The sequence below is a fragment of the Pan paniscus genome, chromosome 14 (genome assembly GCF_029289425.2).
Source record: "Pan paniscus chromosome 14, NHGRI_mPanPan1-v2.0_pri, whole genome shotgun sequence".
Taxonomy (NCBI): domain Eukaryota; kingdom Metazoa; phylum Chordata; class Mammalia; order Primates; family Hominidae; genus Pan; species Pan paniscus.
In genome coordinates, this window is record NC_073263.2 from 26,256,243 (window position 1) to 26,277,544 (window position 21,302).

The following is a 21,302-nucleotide window of genomic DNA, read 5'->3' on the forward strand; positions in this document are numbered from 1 at the left end:
TTCAGAATTAGTTTAGCTATTAATGGACTTGCTATTGAAAGAGTGAGTAGAATTCAGCTTTTCAAATCATTTGCTGTTTGCAAAACTGAAGATTGTAATTATAACACTATTCTTATTCATCAGAAAATATAGCTCTTTCCATTTTTTTCTCTTCAGACACTTGTCAGCTTTCAGCAGCTGGCAAAATATTAATTATGCAAGTCTTTAAATTTTATGTCCCTTTATAAATTGAGAACTTCTGAGTGGAAATGTAGTATCAGTTGCATGTTTTTCAAATAGAGTTAGGCATCGGACCTAGAAGCAAATGTTGCGTGTCCTTTTCTGCTTATGCAGCATCGAGCTGAGAGTACATGATGTTGTTCTCAACAATAGTTGCTGTGCTTTGAGAGTATTGCTGTCACTTTTGCAAGAGGCTATTGTGTACACTCCCATAGTCTTGGTGTATATGCTGTCCCTATTAATTAGTTTTCTGTACAGCCGAAGGGGATGGGATGGGAGCTTTTAAAGTTGGACTGGAGTATGTGTGTATATATAAATTTATTTTAAACTATGAATGGTCAAGCGGAAACACAATAATTGGTTTCATTTTGTGACTATGTCAGACATTCAGAAATAAAGAACTGATAGACTTGAATATGAAGCATTTGGAACGTGGTGCTCATCTACAAAACACCCAGCATTTCACCAAATGGATTCTATAAAACAGTAGTTCTGAAAGATGTTATTAGGTGTTTCCAGGCCCAGTCACTATGAGAACATGATATGTTAGATGCTTCTCTTGCAGATTGCCCGTGCACATTAGCTTATTAATGACTTTGAGACACCCCAAGGCATAGAAACATGTTTAATCCTTTTAGCTCCTCATTGCCCAGCCTGCCTTGAGCAGGAAGCATTTGTTGGCTTTGTGCTTGTTAACAAGAAACACTGGCATAGATCATGTGTTTTTCATTCAGCTGATAGTTGTTGAGCACTGGCTGAGCACAAGCAGTGCAGAGGTGAAAGGCAGAACTCCAACTCTCCTAGAGCTTAGATGAATGAAGGCAAGATTAGAGTTCCCTGACAAGTCCTGTGATCCAGGTCAGCTTAGGGCATTGTGGAGCACAGAGGGGGTCAAATGCTCTTACAGAGCCCAGTCTACATCCTGAGTTAGCCAGGACTCAGTTCTTATGTTTTTGTTCACTTATTCCGAAATCTTTTCTGAGTACCTACTATAAGCCAGGCATGCTCTAGACATTGGAGACTGATACAGCAGTACACAGAGCTAAGGGGAATCCTTGTCTTTGTGGATCATATGTTCTAGTGGTGGGAGACAGATGAGAAACAAGATGAATACATACAAGTGCATAATTTATTACTTGGTGATTAGTGCTAGTCAGGAAAATACAGCAGAGCAGGGATAAGAGGGGTGTGTGATCACATGTGTGATGAGGTTGATGGCATTTAGCCAGGGCTGTTAGGAAAGCCTCACTTAGAAGGTGACATTTGGGTGTAGAGCTAGAGGAAGTGAGGGAGCAAACCATGTGAGTTTCTGGAGCAGAAGTGGTCTACGCAGAAGGAACTGGAAATGCAAAGGCCTAGGGAGAAGGGGGATGCTTGCGTATGTCTGAGAAACAGCGAGGAAGCCAGGGTAGTTGGAGTGGGACATACAAGCGAGAGGTTAATGGGAGATGAGGCCCAAAGGTGAACGGAGCTAGGTCGTGTAGGAGCTTATAAGTGGTCATCTGGCCTTTAGCTTTTATTCTGAGTGAATTGGCAAGGCATGGAATGGATTTGAACACTCAGAGGAGTAACAGGATCTGAGGCTAGTTTGGACAAGATGACTGGGGCTGCTTGGTTGAGAGTAAACTGAGCAGGGGTGTGGATGGAGGCAAGGTTGCTGGAAGACCAATCCCTTGGCGGTTAGGGAGGTCGAGGTGAGTGGTGATTATGCCTTGGGGCAGGGTAGGATCAGGGCAAGTGGTGCATGCAGAGCAGTCAGACCCTGGATATATTCTGAAAATGGATGTGTATGACAGTTTGCTGGAGAGCCAGTGTGGAGTGTGAGTGATTGAGAGATGGCAAGGATGACCCTAAAGTCTGTGACTGGAGCAACGGGAAAGAATGGAGCTGGCTCTTCCAAGAGGGGAAGATGGGAGAGAAGCAGGCTTATGAGGGGGTATTAGGACTCCATTCAGGGCAAGTTATGTTTCAGTTATTAGACACCCAGTGATGCTGTCAGTAAGGAGTTTGATACATGCATTAGGATCTCAGGAAGAGGTCCATCTGGAGGTAGAAATTTAGGAATCATCAGCATAGAGGAAGTGTTTACAGCCATTAGACCGGTTGAGATGCCTAAATGAATGTTGATGGAAAAGAGAAGAGGTTGGAATATTTAACACAGATCTTTTTTTCTGTGTCAGTAGCTTTTAAAAGTGGAGTTTTTGGAAATATTAAAACACTAGGTTTAGAAGCAGAAGTAATTAGCTTTTGTTTTTTGTTTGGTTTTTTTTTTTTTTTTTTTTTTTTTTTAGCAAAAAGAACTTTTGTTAAATAAAAAGAAAAAGCCAAGACCTCAAGCCCTGGACTCCTGTGGAATTTTGAGTCTGGGGAGGGAGGAAGCAGCAGAGGGCCCACGAGGCAGGAGGGCACCTGCAGGCTCTTGGCAGGCAGGCTTGGCCTGTGCATCATGGTCAGCACTGGGCCATGCCAGAGAGAGGCCGGATGGATGAGGCCTGAGAACTGGCCCTTGACTTAGCAGGGAGAAATGGTCTGCTGAGTTGGGTCAGCCCTTTCATAGAGTGATAGGGCAAAAACAGGACTGGCGTGGGGTTGGGCAGAATGGGGAAAGGGGCGAGGACAGAGCAGCATGGGGTACTCTGGGGAAGCTTTGCTGCGAAGGGAGGAGAGTAAGAGTGTAGGGTGAGGAGCAGGGGAAGAGGGAGGGTTTTTCAGTGCAGAATTCTAGATTTTTATGATTTTCTTCTCCAGGTTTTTTAAAAAAACTGTGATAAAATTTACATAACATTAAATTTACCTTAACAGTTTTTAAGTGGACAGTCCAGTAGCGTCTTTGTGTGTTGCTGTAAAGGCTGGGTAACTTAGAAAGAAAAGAAGTTTATTTAGCTGATGATTGTGCAGGCTGTACAAGAAGCATAGCACGAGCATCTGCTTCTGGTGAGGCCTCAGAAAGTTTCCGCTCATGAAGGAAGGTGAAGGGGAGCTGTGTGTGCAGAGGTCACATGGAGAGAGAGAGGAAACAAGGAGTGGGAGGTGCCGCCAGGCTCTTTTTAACAGCCAGCTCTCACAGGAACTACTAGAGCAAAAACTCGCTCACCCAGGGAGGGCATTAGTCTATTCACAAGGGATCCACCCTTGTGATCCAAACAAATTCTATCATGTCCCACCTCCAACATTGGGGATCACATTTCAACATGAGATTTGGAGGCAACCAGCATCCACGCTGTAGCAAGTAATGTTAACCACTGTGTACACATGGCTGTGCAGCAGATCTCCAGAATGTTGTCATCCTGCAGAAGCAAAACTCTGCTCTCATTACAGAACTCCCCATTTCCCTCTTCCTCTGACCCCTGGCAACCACCATTCTCCTGTCTGTCTCTATGAAATGGACTACTTTACATGCCTCATATAAGTGGAATCGTACAGTATTTGTCTTTTGTGACTGATTAATTTTGCTTAGCGTAATGTCATCCTCAAGGTTCATCCATGTTGTAGCATGTGTCAGAATTTCCTTCCTTTAAAGGCTGAATAATACTCCATTGTATGTGTGTACCACATTTTGTTTATCCGTTCATGTATTGCTGGACACTCAGGTTCTTCCACCTCTGCTACTGTGAATAATGCTTCTGTGAACATAGGTATGCAAACGTCGCTTCACATCCTTGCTTGCACGTCTTTACGGGTATATACTCAAGTAGAGTTTCTGGGTCATATGTTTAATTTTTGGGGGAACCACCACACAGTTTTCCACAGCAGTCGTACCATTGTACATTCTCACCAACAGCGCACAGGGTTCTAATTTCTCCACATTCTTACCAACACTTTTCTGCGTTTTTGTTTTTGTTTTTTAAATAGTAGCATCCTAATGGGTATGAGAGGTGGTGGTGAGAGGGATTTCAGTCATTCTTAAAACTGTTAAAATGATTGAAATCATGGCAGATTTGTAAGAAGAGAAATGGTAGGTAAAGCACTTGGGCTTTGGTCTGCCCCTGTGAGTGCTCAGGAGTGTCAGTCAGCTACTACTGTGAGGAAGGGGGTGCCCATGCCTGAGGCAGAGGGAGCAGAGCAGCTGTGCAGAAGCACAGAGTGTGAGGAAGTGGGAGAGTGTGGGGCTGCAAGTAGTGCATTCTGGCTGGAGCACCAGGCAAGGGCAGAAATGAGGTGCGGCCAGTTAGAAAGGCTACTATTAAAAAGTCAAAAAATAACAGATGTTGGCAATGCTGCAGAGAAAAGGGAATGCTTACTTACTGTAAACATGGTGGGAATGTAAATTAGTTCAGCCACTGTGGAAAGGAGTTTGGAGATTTCTCAAAGAACTTAAAACAGAACTACCATTCTGTCCAGTAATTCCATTACTGGGCATAGACCCAAAGGAAAATGGATCATTTTACCAAAAAGACACATGCACTCGTATGTTCATCACAGTGCTGTTTGCAGTAAGAAAGACATGGAATCCACCTGAGTACCTATCAGTGGTGGATTGGATAAAGAAAATGTGGTACATCATGGGATACTACGCAGCCATAATAAAGAATGAAGTCATGTCTTTTGCAGCAACATGGATGCAGCTGGAGGCCATTATTGTAAGAGAATTAACACAGGAACAGAAAACCAAATACTGCCTGTTCTCACTTTTAAGTGGGAGCTAAGCACTGGGTACGCATAGACATAAAAATGGGAACAGTAGACACTGGGGACTACTGGATGGGGAGAGAGGAAGAGGGGCAAAGGCCAACAAAGTGTCTCTTGGATACTGTGTTCACTACCTGGGTATGGGATCATTCATTCCCCAAACTGCAGTCACTCAGTATACCCATGTGACGAACCTGCACATGTACCCTCTGAATCTAAGATAAAAGTTGAAATTATTTTTTAAAAAACCGGGGAAAAAAGAAATGAAGTGCAGTGCACAGGGCCCTCTGTGTCATACACATACACATACACATACTTATTAGATTTTATCTTGAAATGACGGGGAGCATTAAAGAATTTAAATAGAAATGACGTAGTCAGTTCTTTCTGTTAGATCATTTGGCAGCAGTGTGATGCATGGGTTCGGGGGTGGGAGGTGAATCTAAAAGCTATTGATGTAATTCAGGAGAGAAACGAGGGTCTGGGGCAAGATGGCGGTGGGTGTAGAAGGGACAAGACTTGGTGTTGAGTTAGCCGTAGAGAGAGGGAGCTGTCCCAATGACACCATTTCTGGCTTGGGCTTCATTTTGGATGGTGGGTGCTTTTCAACATGGGGATGCAGGTTTGAGGTAAGGTGAAAAGGAGTTATATTTCAGCTTGTACAGGATTTGAGAATCTTAACAGACGTCAACATGGAGATGTTCAGTAGCTAGTTAGATAACAAGTCTGGAGCTCAGGAAGGTGTTCATAAAGCAATAAACGAGCATTAATTCTGGATGCTGCAGCTAGTTATAGTATTTTAAAATGTATATAGTTTGTGTGAAGGCTTTATTTTTTTGCCTTTGTGGAACCATTTTGCATATTATGGGAATGGGAACTGTTGACAGAATTTTAAGTGAACCCAGAAGACCATGCTGTGGATATTGAGCTTTTAGAGAAGCAATTTAATGCTTAGCTGAAAGCTGAAATCTGGGTTTTTCTCTCCTTTTTTGGTGGGGGATGGGGTACATGTTTATTGATTTATTCTTATTTTCTAAGAGGAATTCTTCTTGTTAAAACAGTTACACAGAATCTATGAAATTATACTAATTTTAAATTCATAAGAATTCATTCCCAGTGTCTAGGTGTAACCATTTAAGCAGTAAAATATTTTAGTCCATTTCATTAAGTAGATAAGAAATTATCGAGTGTTTCATGGCATGAAATAATTCATGAAGATTGCAGCCAAGGGAGTCCAGGGAGCTATGTGATAAAAGCAGAGAACTAAAAGTTAGAAGACCATATTTTTGTTTCATCTATTTCTGCCATGTACTAGCCATGGGATTTGGACGGATCACCTTTCTGATCCTCTGTTTAGTCAGCCAGAGAATGAAAACATTAACTTCCTGTTTACCTCCCGGGCTCACTTATTCATTGAACAGGTGTGTGCAGGAGGCATCACACAGGGCTAAGGCTAAAACATGGAACACACGGAGTTCACAGTCTCATGGATTATAGCAAAGAGTACAGAAAGTGGCTGTGAAAGCAGCGTATAAACTATAAAGCACCATGGGAACTTTAGGGTTATTCTTAACTCTAATGAAGTTTTCTTCCTGGGAGGTTCAGGTTCTCTCTCTCATTTGAGTGATAAACCGATAGAAAATGAAAATAAAAAGAAGTGGTAGGTATCTCTGTCAGAAAAGTTAAGGTGAGATGTGCCTTGCACACTCAGAGTAGGCAGCTATTTAATATTTGTTGCATGAATAAAGTAACGGTGTTAGGATTTGGAAATTCAGTGTGAGCAGATAATGATTCTTATCTTGCTTGCTGAATTTTCAGAAATGTTACATTTTAAGAAAAGTGGGAGTTATATCTGGCACTCAGAGGAATGTGGAAATCAGCCACGCAGAAAAATTTAACTCAGAATTCAAAATCTTGGTTTATAGAGAGTGCCTGAGTCAGCGCTATATACCCAGATTTCACAATATTAATTAGAAGAATTTAATGCCATTGGAAAGTGTTAGGCACAAATAAAATATCTAATGTTTCTGAATGTGACTGAGATAAAATCCCAGATTTAAAGGCCAACATGATAATTGAATTATCTTGAGGAATAAGTGAAAGTTTGGTTCCTGAGATTGTATTTACACTTAAAGCATGAAAAATGAGAACTTAAGTTGCAGTTAGTGGGAAGCAACTTGAGCGATAGCTCATGTAGCAATAAAGATTGTATACTGTCTGGGATATTTTAAAATTCTACAACATTGAGTCAGTTTCAGATTTATATGAGTATCTCTAATAAACTTCAAAAGTTCTAAAGGCCTTGGACTGTGACACTTTATTTTCATACTCGTTTGCACAAAATCCCACATGTTGACAGGAATAAGCACTGGTGAGGATGTGTGAGGGCCGCTTCATCAGCTCCCTAACAGATGGCCTTCTCCATTCATTTTATTCTACAGGCAAACATGCTGAAGACATATTTGGTGAGTTGTTTAATGAGGCTAACAACTTCTACATCAGAGCAAATTCTCTTCAAGACAGAATTGATCGCCTTGCTGTCAAAGTCACCCAGCTGGATTCAACAGTGGAAGAGGGTAGGTAATTGCCTGAAAGCAGTGAGCTAGAAGTGATGTTGACAAGATGGTAGTAATTAATTGCAGTGTAATTACTGCTTTTTCCTTGGGATGGCATGCTGATATTTCATCTTGTCTTTCCTAGAAGAATAGCGAGGGGGAAAAACCTACAACTTTGTGTTAATTCACGGTGAAAAGATTCATATGTGGTCTACCTCATAACTCTATACTCTTTTTTAAAAAATTACAAATATAGTATTTGTTTTAAAGGCTTCTTTGAATACAGTCAGTATTAGAAGCCCCAATTTAGGTTACTGACAGTTATTTTAAAAATACTTTCTTACCTAAAAATTACAGAGCCACTCTAGAGATATGGTCCAACTGAGACAGTGTTACACATACCTTGTGTGACACAAGCACCTGGTGTTCTTAGGATTGATGCCTGTAAAATCCTGGTGATTCTGCTGATTTAAAAATTTTGTTAACCTTCTCAGAAATAGCATTTACCGAAAGCCTTTAGGCTGCAGGCTTTAAAATAATGTTAATGTCGACAAGCATTGTATAGTTAACTGATAGTCATTTGATGATACACCCTGAAATTGTCAGTTTCAACAAAATTGAAACTATCAACGATCCCTTTTTTAAAATTTTACTTTCAGTATCTTGAATGAAAGACTCAGATTGAGCTGGAGAAAATATGCTTAAAAAGTACAAAACATACCACTTCATATTTATTTTGAGAAAAATATTTAGGTTAAAATTTAGTTTTACCTTTAAATAATGGCAGTTAACAATTGCTCTTGTTGCTTTGAAAAGATCCTAGTGTCTGATTTTTGTGCTATATCTATAGAGTAGTATTGGTAAAAATAATGCTTTTATTTTTTAAAAAAAGTAGTTGTGGAATTCATCTCTCATCATTTAAAAAATATATGTTATCTCATGTTCAGTCTTTTTCAAAGGTCAAAATTTGATTAGTGAATTACAAATATAACAAAAATGTAAAACATTGATTTTAATATTCATTATAGAAGCATTCTTACTTTTCCAACAATAAGTATTAGTTGGTCTGTTCAGGTAAGGAATTCTTAACATTTTAAACCAATCATTCACGTTTTAAATTAGCTATTCATCTTTCTTCAACTTTTTGTTGGCTGTTGCCGTTAGAATGCTTATGATAAACCTTACCCTGGAAAATATTAATCTGTAAATTAAATTTTATGAGATTTTATAGTACATGTCATATCTTTAAAATCCTTTTCCAAACAAGATTTTACCTTATTACTTTCCTTGCCATGGATGTTACAGTAGAAAAAATACTTGACTGACAGGAAGTCTGTATTCTGTTTTGGTCTTGCCACTTTTTTGCTGGAGTTTTTGGAATCTTAACATTTCTGAAGCTCAGCTTCAGTGGTTGAATAGGTAGGTTAATAGCCTAGTCTGTCCACCTCAAAAAGTTTGATGAAAGTCAGATGAGTTGGCTGGGCGCGGTGGCTCACGCCTGTAATCCCAGCACTTCGGGAGGCCGAGGCAGGCGGATCATGAGGTCAGGAGATCAAGACCATCCTGGCTAACATGGTGAAACCCCGTCTCTACTAAAAATACAAAAAATTAGCCGGTCGTGGTGGCGGGTGCCTGTAGTCCCAGCTACTCGGGAGACTGAGGCAGGAGAATGGCATGAACCCGGGAGGCTGCACTCCATCCAGCCTGGGTGACAGAGCAAGACTCTGTCTCAAAAAAAAAAAAAAAAGAGGTGAGTTAATAAATGAAATGTAAAGTGCTGTACAAGCACAAGAAAGAACTTTACCCAGCCCCAATTTTCTGAATCCTTAGTGTAATTTTGTATCATCGATCAAGTTACTTAATTTTTGGGACTAGATACATGTTGAAAAGCTTTGCCATTTGCCATCTTTCCTTAATGTTTGTTTCAGAAAAACTTAATGTGTTATTTCCATTTGTGTAATTTTTGCAGAAGTATTTCCCACATGCATTATATTTAAACTAATGTTGTTTGAACGGTGTTTTCCTTAGGATATTCAAATCTGTGCATTTACATGCCTGTTACATTCATAACTATATTCCTATGTGATTTCTGAGAAATGCTATTTAAATAATGTTACTCTAGTATTAGGTTCAGTGAAATAATTAGATTACTACAAAAAAAAAAGCCATGATTTGACCTCATTTCATAGTGATAGCTATTATCTGTGAAAGGAAAGGAATGCACATGCTCTTAAGCATGGTTTTTAAATGGACAATAAGAAATATTATTTGGTTGTTCTAGGAGGTGTTTTTAATTGTGAGTCAAATGGTATTTACTTCTAAACAGTTAAAAATATTTCCATATAACTCAACTTGGGGGATTTTCTCTAAATAGTCTCACTACAGGATATCAACATGAAAAAAGCTTTCAAAAGTTCCACAGTCCAAGACCAGCAAGTGGTTTCAAAGAACAGCATTCCTAATCCTGTTGCTGATATTTACAACCAGAGTGATAAGCCACCGCCTCTGAACATCCTGACACCATACAGGTATATCTTCATGAGTCCCAGAGCCTCTCCTTGAGATGAGGGGAGAGCTGGGCAGAGCTGGGAGCAAGCTGATGCATTGTGTGGGAATGTCCTTGATGGTTCATCTGGGTTAAAATCAGAATTGCTTCAAACTTTGAAAATAATGATTGAATTATATACAATGAAACTACTCATTGGTACATAATTATTAAAGTTATAGTATTTCAGCATATTGATACGTTTAACAGTAGAAATGTGAGTTCTGATTTTAACTTTTAGATGTAGCTACCTTAAGTAGAAGTGAGTAAGTTGCATAACAGTATTGTGTGTGGTTATGTTGTTGTTTTTAGATTCGAAGTCAATTAGAAAGGAACTGCATAATTCATTTATAATGCAGCAAAATACCTGTTTCAGCACTGCAGAGACATTTGATATTTAATTCAGAAAAAAATGTATTCTGTAGTGTTAGGGGTTTTGAAGAGTGAAAATATAGTCAGCAAATTAACCTTCTGTTACTGGAAAATGGTAGGACACGTTAGCAGGACGAGACTTCCAAGAAAAACAATGGAAAATAAATAGTGCAAAAAAAAATATGAAGAGACTAACTAAAAATGCTCTTTCTAAACACCCCTCCTGCCTTCTCCCAGCTCAGCACTTTCTTCCCATACCTGCTGTCACCTCCTGTCCCATATCCCTCTTTCACACACTGTCTCTCCATCCCTTGTGGTATGTCCTGTCCTCTCCCCACCTCCGTGCCCTCTTGTGGAGCTCATCCTTTGGCCTCTGACAAGCACAGCCTGTGGTGACCAGTGGTCCTCACAGCCCCGGGCCAGCTCTCTGGTGATTCTCCTGTGAGAACCTTCCAGGAGCCTGCGAGTTCTCCACTTCCATTACTACCCTCTCAGCAGTCCTACCCTCAGGGGCCCTTTGGCCCATCTCAGGGAGTGCATAGAATTTTTCTTGGTCCTAATTCCTGTCCTTTCTCAGGGTCCACAGGGAGATGTTTGGAGCCACCCTTTGTTGCAGCTGTGCTAGGAAAGTGCAGTTCAAACTACACCACTTTCTTTCCGCACAGACAGGGAGAGGCTCTCAGAAAAACAGGCCAAACTGATGGCAGAGGAGCAAGATGCCACGCCTTTTTATGGAAAAAGTAGACTTTTCTGGAGGTTTTAGCACACTTATTTAAAAAAATTAAGAATATGTATGAATATAGCATTATGAGCCAAATATTTTAATTTATGGCTTTGCATTTGTTCAATAGGCATTTTCCTGGGGCAGTTTCATTTTTACTTAGCACTGAAGCCTCAAACACAATGTAACGTGTAGGCTTGCTCATGAAAATTTTCTACCTGCCGTTGCTAAGAAACCTCACTGGAAATTCTGTTCTAAGGAAAAAAAATCAGATAACCCAATGAACCACTACATTGATTAGATCATGATAAAATATTTGTAGTGATTTATAGTTTTTAATTGTATGAAAACTGATTTGACTTTCACATATGTGTGTGTGTGTGTGTGTATTCAGTCTTATGGAAAATAAAGCATATCTTTGACTGTTTTTTTTTTTTTGTTTTTTTGAGATGGAGTCTCGCTCTGTCGCCCAGGTTGGAGTGCAGTGGGGTGATCTTGGCTCACTGCAGCCTTTGCCTCCTGGGTTCAAGCGATTCTCCTGCCTCAGCCTCCTGAGTATCTTTGACTTTTTAATAGTGTGTTTAAGGATAGCCGTGCCAGCCCAAATTTGCTTTTTCATTAATATAGCAATATTTGGGGTATATAACATATAAATTTTCACATTTGAACTTAAATATAGCACTGTAACAAAATATTGTCTTAATATAAGAAGTACAAAGTAACTGAAAAAAAAATTTTTTTTTTGAGACGAAGTTTTGCTTCACTCTTGTTGTCCAGGCAGGAGTGCAATGGCGCAGTCTCAGCTCACTGCAACCTCTGCCTCCCGGGTTCAAGCGATTCTCCTGCCTCAGCCTCCCAAGTAGTTGGGATTACAGGCATGTGCCACCAAGCCTGGCTAATTTTTGTATTTTTAGTAGAGATGGGGTTTTACCATGTTGGTCAGGCTGGTCTCAAACTCCTGACCTCAGGTGATCCACCCGCCTCGGCCTCCCAAAGTGCTGGGATCACAGGCATCAGCCACCATGCCCAGCCTAAGTGACGGAAAAATTTAAGTGTTTAGAAGCTATAGGAAACAACAGATGCTGGAGAGGATGTGGAGAAATAGGAACGCTTTTATACTGTTGGTGGGAGTGTAAATAAGTTCAAACATTGTGGAAGACAGTGTGGTGATTCCTCAAGGATCTAGAACTAGAAATACCATTTGACCCAGCAATCCCATTACTGGGTATATACCCAAAGGATTATAAATCATTCTACTATAAAGACACATGCACACGTATGTTTATTGCAGCACTATTCGCAATAGCAAATACTTGGAACCAACCCAAATGCCCATCAATGTTAGACTGGATAAAGAAAATGTGGCACATATACCCCATGGAATACTATGCAGCCATAAAAAAGAATGAGGTCATGTCCTTTGTAGGGACATGGATGAAGCTGGAAACCATCATTCTCAGCAAACTAACACAGGAACAGAAAAACACTGCATGTTCTCCACTCATAAGTGGGAGTTGAACAGCATATGGGCACAGGGAGGGGAACATCACATACCGGGCCTGTCGGGGGGTGAGGGACAAGGGGGAGGGATAGCATTAGGAGAACTATGTAATGTAGATGACAGGTTGATGGGTGCGGCAAACCACCATGGCACATATACCTGTGTAACAAACCTACATGTTCTAAACATGTATCCCAGAACTTAAAGTATAATAATAAAAAAGAACGTATCTGTTTATATTCTTGTTAAGGTTAACATTTGCTTACGTAAGTGAGTTCCCGCCTTCATTAAGGTACTGGCTCCATTTTTTAAAAAACAAATGTACCTCTTATATGTCTTAAATTTTGCAGCTTTTTCTAGACCTCTACCTATTCAAGGCCTTGGTATCTTAGGGAAACAAATTATCTTTCTCACAATAATGTTATTAATAAAATCTCTATCATGCAGGTTGCCTATCAATTAGGAAACTAGGAAAAGAAAGGAAGGACATTAATAGTCAAAGGTTAAGGTATAGTGTGAGTTGCACTGGCTCTTCAGTGATTTTCAGACATAGCGACTAGAATAGCCCCATAGGCACCCAGGCCTTTGTATTTGATGGTAAGACACTTAACAGGAGATGGCATAGCAGGGGCTTTAATGACAGACCTTTGTTTTCTTCTGAACAATTAAATTAGCCATTGACTGTTTGGGCATAAACTCTCCTATACTCATTTAACTGATTTTGCTTCCCCTGTGTTCCTTAATGACTCATTGAAATACTGATATGAAGTAATATAAAATGTTCTGCCTCCTTTTGAAGGTAGTCTTCAAAAGCATTAATAGAAAACAGTGTTTACTTTGTATCATGATGGTTTTGATCATGACTTGATTTATATGACAGTTTTGGACCTCTGCTAGCTCCATCATTGGTTTTATGATAAATGAGCTACTTATATGAAGACTTAAAATATTCTTTAGACCACAGTAATTGCCTGTGACGGTGCTTTAAAATGAAATGGCCACAGGTGAATAAAGTTTCTGTGTAGGTTACTTCCAGTTTGAAAATACATAGTTCATCACTGTTTTTCCTTACATTGATGCCCCATAAACATTTTGCTTCTTTCCTAATTGAACTTACAGATGTTGGGCAAACCTTATTGAGAAAAAGGGATAGAGTACTTACTAATTTTTATCCTAATGATATTGAAGCTCCAGTTCTTAGTAAGAATCCATCCATCTCTGTGTATGGCCCCATGTTGGAATAAGCAAAAAATTTCCTGAAGTGATTGAGATATTATAAATTGCTGAATATGAGTCATGTTGTGATTTTTTTTTCTGAGCAATTTTCTATACTCGATTCTAAATTTGCAAGAGTACTTTTAACCTACAACAGGTTATTCTACACATTTTTTCAAATAAGGAAACTTAAAGACTTAATACGTGTAGGAGAGTTTAAGTGCCCCATGTAGATGTTATAATCTCATGAGTTCAAATCAAGTTAACATTAACCTACATATAAAAGTCTCTAACAATCTTTTCTTCCCTGACTTACAATACATTGATTTGTAGAGATGACAAGAAGGATGGGCTGAAGTTCTATACTGATCCTTCCTATTTCTTTGACCTCTGGAAAGAAAAAATGCTACAGGACACCGAAGACAAAAGGAAAGAGAAAAGGCGTCAAAAGGTAAATAATTTCAGTATGGGAAATGTGCATATCAGTGTTCAAAGGAGATTCTTGTTTAGAAATCGTAAATTATTTAAATGGTTGAGATATTGGATATAGTGCTGAAGTTTTTTTAGAGGTTGCATTTCTCACAAAAGATCCTGACAATTCAGTCAAACACAGTAATACTATCTTCAATAAATACTGATATGTTCTCCAGCACTTGCTTTGCTTTAACAAAAGTAGTTCCTAAACTTTGTTTCGTTACCATGTTTTAGTAACTCCTCTCCTGCGTTCTCAAATTTTTGTAAAGCAGTCAGTATTCCATATCAGATACAATGATCATGCAGCACAATGATGTGCTTTTGTCTTTTTAACATTTTTAATTGTTTGGTTTTCTTCTAGCTGTAATTAAAATCTTGGGAAGATGTTCACATGGGATTGAGAAGCATATGTGATTTGCACGTTCAGCGGATAGGATTTACTGAAAATGAGCCTCCCTTTAAGGGGTAGGGGTAGGAAGAGAATTGCAAGTTTGAAGGTTGAGAAATATCTGCATGCATTACAAGCAGTCTTCAAAGGAGAAGCCCACTCTACTCAGGTTAAGGGATTTGTGTTTTGAAAATTGTTCGTTTTGGGCCCAGAAATTAGACTTAGGCCACTGAGAGGAATAATTCTCTAAGGGCAAGTATTTATTAATATTTTTATATGTCAGCTGTATTTAAAAATGACCATCCAGTTTGCTTTACAGATTAGAGCGCTTTATTTAGGAGAAGTGCTTAGCATTTTGTGAGTTGATAGCCTTAGGGTTTTGAGGCATTGAGGTGTGTTGGCCCAGTAGGAGTGACAGTTTGGTCTGGAGGAGAATTTGAAAATCAAAAACAGCATTTAAGGGAAGAGAACATGAGAACAGTTTGCAGACTGTGCTGTTGTAAGACACCACGGCTGGTTCCGGGAAAGAGGATGCAAAGGACTTGGTCACACACAGTCTTCTTGTGCTCATGGCTTTGGGAGATTTAATTGGGATATATCTTGGAAAAGTTGCTAGGTTTTGCAGAATATTCAAGTGAAGAAAAAAGAAAGATACCAATCTTTTGAGTGGAAAAGGAACAAATATTTAAAAAGCATATTTACCTTAATCCTCATGCTTTTTTATAGTTACAGGGGAAAATGCTGGGGCTTACCTGCCTTTAAAATGTGCCTGTTTTTTTAAAAGGCCTTCTAGGTTTCCTTTCTCAATGATGCTTTTAGCAAAACTGTTTAATTTTTTGCCACTCTTCTTGAAGGGGAAACAATTTTTATGTATGAATATTATGTCTTTAAAATCATTTGTTATTCTGTGCTGTTTTGTCTCATTCTACCTTCCTCAAACACATAAAATTCTGATAAGAATTTCTTTCATTCACTTATATAATGACTTGATGTTGAATGCCTTCTAAATGCTGGATAAACAGTGGCAGAAAAAAACAGGATTACCACCCTCATGGAGAGGACAATATAGTGAGGGACACAGGCCTTCAGTAATCATGCAGCCCTCGGAAATGCAGAAAGAGGGAGAGAAGTTTCAAAATATTCATATAGGTCCGCTTCATATGGAAATAGAAAATGAGGCAAGATAGTCTTTATTTCCCAGGATTTCAGAAACCCAAATCATGCTCAATTTGCAGTTGACAAATCTGAAGGAAAAATTAGTTTAGAAAATTTGGGGATTAAAAAACCCACGTTTTTGAACTTTTGTTTCCTTTAGTTTAATGCTTTAAAAACATTAAAAACTTAATTACACAAATAAATATGAAGTTTTAAATATGTAGTTACACTGTTGGTAAGTTTAGTGAAGGACAAGTACAGAGCACTCTGAGTGAGATGACCTGGTGTGTGACAGTGTACACGCAGTGAGGGGTCAAGGAAGACCTCTCTAAGGAGGTGTCATGCAGGCTGGGTTCCAAGGGAGAGTAGCAGAAGTTAGCTCAACAGTGGGAAGGTGCTACGGGGAGGCTGGAGAGATGGGGGGCAGATGAGGTGGTGTGCTTCCGAATTGAGGAGGCTTCTAGGTAGCAGTGTCTAAGATCATCCTGGGGGAGGAACCAGTTTGGCAGCTTCTAAGGATTTTAATGTAGGCCAGTGTAGCTGGAACCTGGATTCATCACTGTTCATATTCTTTCATGTTTGGTTCGCATGCGCTTGTGTGTCCTGTGTGCATGTTGATAGGTAGATTTGGAGGCTGAACCATGGTGAAGAAAGTTGCAAATATCATAACACTTCATCCCTGAATTTGTCAGCATGCATCTTTTAAAAAGTAAGGGGAATAGTTATTCATTATTTTTACACTTGATCTTAGCCAAAAGGCTGAGAAGCGATTATTCATTATTTTTAATACGATGGTTCTTAATCAGGATGCATATTGGAATCACATTGAAATCTTCCTCCCCCACTTTTTTCCTTTGGTTTTTCAAAGTACACACCCAATACATGCTGGTTGTAAAATACTCAAATAGCACTCCCTTCCCTGGGAGTACCTAGCCACGGTTAACAGCTTGGTGTGCATCTTTTAAGACCTTTTAGCATTCATAAATATTTGCATAAACATTTTACGAAGTATTTGTGTATACATAGTTGTACTACATATGACTTACATACACACACTGACATTATTAAAAATGTACTTCATTCTTTTTAATAGTTGTGTAGTATTCTGAAATATAAATGCTTCATAAATTACCCATTACTGTTGCTCTTACAATACTGCAGTGGTTATCCCTCTACTTAGGTGCAGATAATTCTTCAGGATAAATTTCTAGAAGTTGAATTGCTCTTATTGAAGAGAATGTGAATTTTAAATTTTGAAAGATAGAATTATATTGCCCGTAATCTTTAAAAGACTGAAGAACTAGTTTATATTCTTACCAGGCCTTCTCCAGTCCTGGATATTACTTTCTTTTGATGAAAGATTGAATGTGTTACATCGTCTCATATGCTTATTAACCATTTCTTTATCTTCTGTGAATTTCATGTTCACATCCTCTGTGGATCCATGCCTAAAGCCTCCGGGATGCCTCTGAAAACGGTCCAGTTTTCTGTCTTCACCACACCCTTGGGCCACCTGCTGTTCTTTCACCCTATACCCACTTAGTAGCTTTCTCACTTGTGTCCCTATCTTCCCTCTTTTAATTTGTTTTCTGTAACACAGAGAGATCTTCTCCAATGCCTTCTCAGCATGTCAGCCTTCCCTTCTTGTTCTTTAATGGGTTCGCATTGCTGTTGGGATAAAGGCCTCTAAGGTCTTCTGCCTTTCAGATCTTGGGCCATTCACCCCAATGTACCATTTACATTCCTTTATTTCTTTGAGTGCAGTGCTATTCTCCTCCCCAGAGCTCTCACACAGTCTGTCCTCTCCTCTTGGCAGGCACCTGACCCATACTCCTCTGCAGAATTGATGCCACTGTCAATACACTTTCAATACTCTCAGTCATTCCAGGATGCCTCCCTGACTTCCAGACTAGACACACACACACACACACACACACACACACACACACACACACACACACACGTATATATTTAAACATAAAAATATATTTGTAAAAATAAATACATTTATTTTTATAATACATTTATAATAGTACCTTTATTTGTGTCCTCTTGTGGACTGCAGGCTCCATGAGCGCAGATGCCATGTCTGTGTGTGTGTGTGTGTGTGTGTGTGTGTGTGTGTGTGTGTGTGTGTGTGTTTGCCATTTGTGTTGTCAGTGCCTGGCGCAGTACCTCGGGCATAGCACTAGAAGTTCATGCTTGCTGCCTGGCTGTGGATTTGATCATTTAGCCAGCATGTATTGAGTGTGTATTCTGTGTAAAAACAGTATGTTGAGATACCATAAGACAAGAGGGAAACGTAGGAAATAAAGACACATGATTCTCATCCTTAAAGATCATAAAATTTTGTATAGGAGGCAGGAAAAACTTAGAGGCACACATAGAAATAACTTCTCACCTTTCAAGAAGCACCTGTTTAAGAACTAAGTATTTGTTGAATGAAACATTTTCTGGCCAAGTAGGGCTAGAGGAAGAATGGTGCTTTTTATGAGCAGGTAAGTTTTTATCTTGCTTAATTTTGTGTTAAACTATTTACAGGATTCACTTATTCCGTAATCTTTTAGAAATTGGGAACAGAATGTTTTGAATTATTTTCTTTGAAAGATAATTGTACGTTAAGAAGTCAGTCAAAATTGTGTGGTGGCGGGAAATAATTTCTCTTTATGGTGTTTCCAGGTTGTTCACCCATGTAATATAGATCTGAAAGACCTTGTTTAGGTTTAAAACAAGTTACAAGCATATTCAAGTGAAAGTTTTTTTACTTTAATGAAAACGATGGTAAGCAACTCTTAACAATTGTAGCAGGGTAACTTTTTGTTGATTCTGTTTTGTTGGTTCTGTTGGGTAAGAGGAGTGCACTGCTTTAGAGTTTCTGTAACATTAGGGTAATCAAAATGCGAATGTGTCTTGTCTGTTCATCACGCATGGGCCTTGTGCATTATAACTGCATTTAACCAGCTGTTTTCCTTTCCCTTCTGTCTTGGCATGCTCTCTTTCCTTTCCTGGACATCAGGAGCAAAAGCGTATAGATGGCACCACCCGTGAGGTGAAAAAGGTTAGAAAAGCCAGAAACAGGCGCCAGGAGTGGAATATGATGGCATATGACAAAGAGCTTAGACCCGACAACAGGTTGTCTCAGAGTGTGTACCACGGAGCGTCTTCCGAGGGATCCCTGTCCCCAGATACTAGGTGTGTGTGTGTCACTGCTCCCTCAGCCCTGATGCTTGGGCAACTGGGTACTACCTGGTTTTATTATCATTTGAAATGCGTCAATAGCTTCGGGGTTTATATGGCCCTTGATGTCTTAAGATTTTCCTTAAAAATTGTTTATCTGTATTTTGATTTTGAAATAATACTTGAAGACAGTGTTATTTTACATTGGGTTCCTTTGATTTTAGAAAATCTCTCTGACTTAAAATGTATTGTTGAGTTCATCTAGATGTAGTGTTTTAACACTGATTCTGAATTTGGGGTAACTGCTTATGACTTAAGTTTTTACTTTAATAATCATTTAATCCTTTCTCTTAGCATGGAATGTTGAATTTCCTTTGCCACTTGGTATCTAAAAATGATTGGCAGGTGGTAAAGTAACTAAGGAGTACCTTCATTGTTCCTTTAGTAACCCTTTGAAAAAATGATGAACAAAAGAGAGATTTACTTCTTATTTCAGATAACTTATATATTCTGATTTCAGGAGAAGAATTCTATTGGCGTTTACTTAAAAATTTATTAGCAGTTAAGTAAAAATATTTCTTGCAGGCGTGAATGATGTGGTCATTAAGTCACACTTGTCACCAAAGGCATTCATTGAACAACAGGAAATGACTAGTCAATTTTAACGTTTGATTCAGTTTTCTATTTCTGCTTTTGTAAAGTTGTAGTCTTTCATTTGCATAAACTCTCATTGGCATTTAAAAATTTGAATAGAGAATTCTTACAATATGTGATCAAGAATGTTTCAAAACAACAGCAACCTGGACTTTGGGTTATATCTGTGCCCTTTTTTTCTACCTTTGTAAAACTCAGTGTTTAGCACAAACTCTTAACGTATTACGTGCCTTCAATGTTCCCACCCCAGAAGGTCTATAAGTCATTGGGAGGATGTGAGGCAAGTTCTGGTAATTTTTCTGTACAAACTTCTATTTGTTAAATATTAGAGAATTATTGGAGCTTTAACTGAGTTTTAGCCTCATTTGAATTTTAGTGTGAGTTTATTTCTATAGAAAGTAGGAATTATAACACAGTTCTGCTCATAGTTCTTTGGGTGGGGAGGAATGTATGAACTTAATAGCTCCCATGATGTCAATCTGCTTTTTTGTTTTTTTTCTAAATAATTTAGCTATGATTGTTTACTCGTGCAAAACGTATACTTTGTTTTTATCCTGTATAGACTTTTCAAAAATAGATGCAGATGGGAAAATGATGGATTTTTAAAAATCTCTCAGTTGAATGATACTCCTTCTAGCATCTGAGATTATTCCATGTTGGATATAAAATGGATGGTTATTCAGATATAGTCTGCCTTTGTATTTATGTTGCTTACATACATCTGCGTTTCTCTTAATTTTCAAAAAATAAGTCTGATTGTTTTATTTCTTCAGAATTCCTTTTGTTGTCTCCTACTATTTCCCATGGCTTCTTACTATTTGCATACATTATTTACTATCAGATAAATAGATTATAACTCATCATTGTATTGGATTATAACCCTTAATTTAGAAATTTTTATTTGTTTTTACTACAGTGTGTCACTTTTTTATTATAAAATAAGACATGCTTATTATATCTGGAAGTTACAGGAAAAAATTAAAATGAAATATGATCTATAGTTTCACCATCCAGAGAAACTGTTATATGCATTTTAGTGTATTTCTCTTTAGTCTTTTTCTATACATGTGTTTCTTTTTTCTTTTACAAAATTGGAGTCATGCCATGTTTTCTTTCTTTTGACTTTTAGAAATTATATCCCATGTTTTAGGTATTATTTAGCAACATGATTTTTAATGATTGTATCCGCTCATCTGAGTGCATCCAAGATACTGAGGGAAATTTAAATACCAGGTTTCATGGTGTGTGTATATGCTATTATATAAGTAATATACCGTAACCCATCTTACATTTTTGCTCTCTCTCTAGATTGTTAGGAATGGCTTGTTCCTGAGCATGAATTTAAGATGAGCGCTGGGAAGTGCTTGCCTGCTGTATGACCAGCTCTCTGTCACTGCCACTCAGGGAGTCGCACACCTTCATGCCCGATTGTCCTTGTTTTTTCTCATCCAGTTCTGGGCCCTGGTGCAGATCTCTGGCTGCCCGCCTGTCTACCCAAAAAACCCTGGGGGATATATCGACCTCTCACACTGAGTCTCTGCTGCTGTGCCTACTTCCTCCCGTGTGGTGTCACCTCTGGCCCTCCCGGCCCTCCTCCTCCCATGTCAGCGTTGTCTCCAGCCCTCCCAGCCCTCTTCCTCCTCCTCCTGTGTCGGTGTCATCTCCGGCCCTCCCGGCCCTCCTCCTCCCATCGTCCC

At 38.9% G+C, this 21,302-nt stretch overlaps 1 protein-coding gene across 2 annotated transcripts in view; it reads left to right on the top strand.

Moving 5' to 3' along the window:
• Window positions 1–21,302, top strand: part of WASF3 (WASP family member 3) — a 131,274-nt gene that overhangs the window by 100,104 nt on the left and 9,868 nt on the right. The window contains exons 4-7 of one of the 2 annotated variants that reach the window (XM_034936480.3): window positions 7,290–7,424; window positions 9,778–9,931; window positions 14,091–14,208; window positions 18,791–18,966. In XM_034936480.3, the coding sequence (XP_034792371.3) occupies window positions 7,290–7,424; window positions 9,778–9,931; window positions 14,091–14,208; window positions 18,791–18,966 (583 nt within the window). The remainder of the gene's footprint in view (window positions 1–7,289; window positions 7,425–9,777; window positions 9,932–14,090; window positions 14,209–18,790; window positions 18,967–21,302) is intronic. The other variant, XM_034936482.3, reaches the window with a different exon arrangement.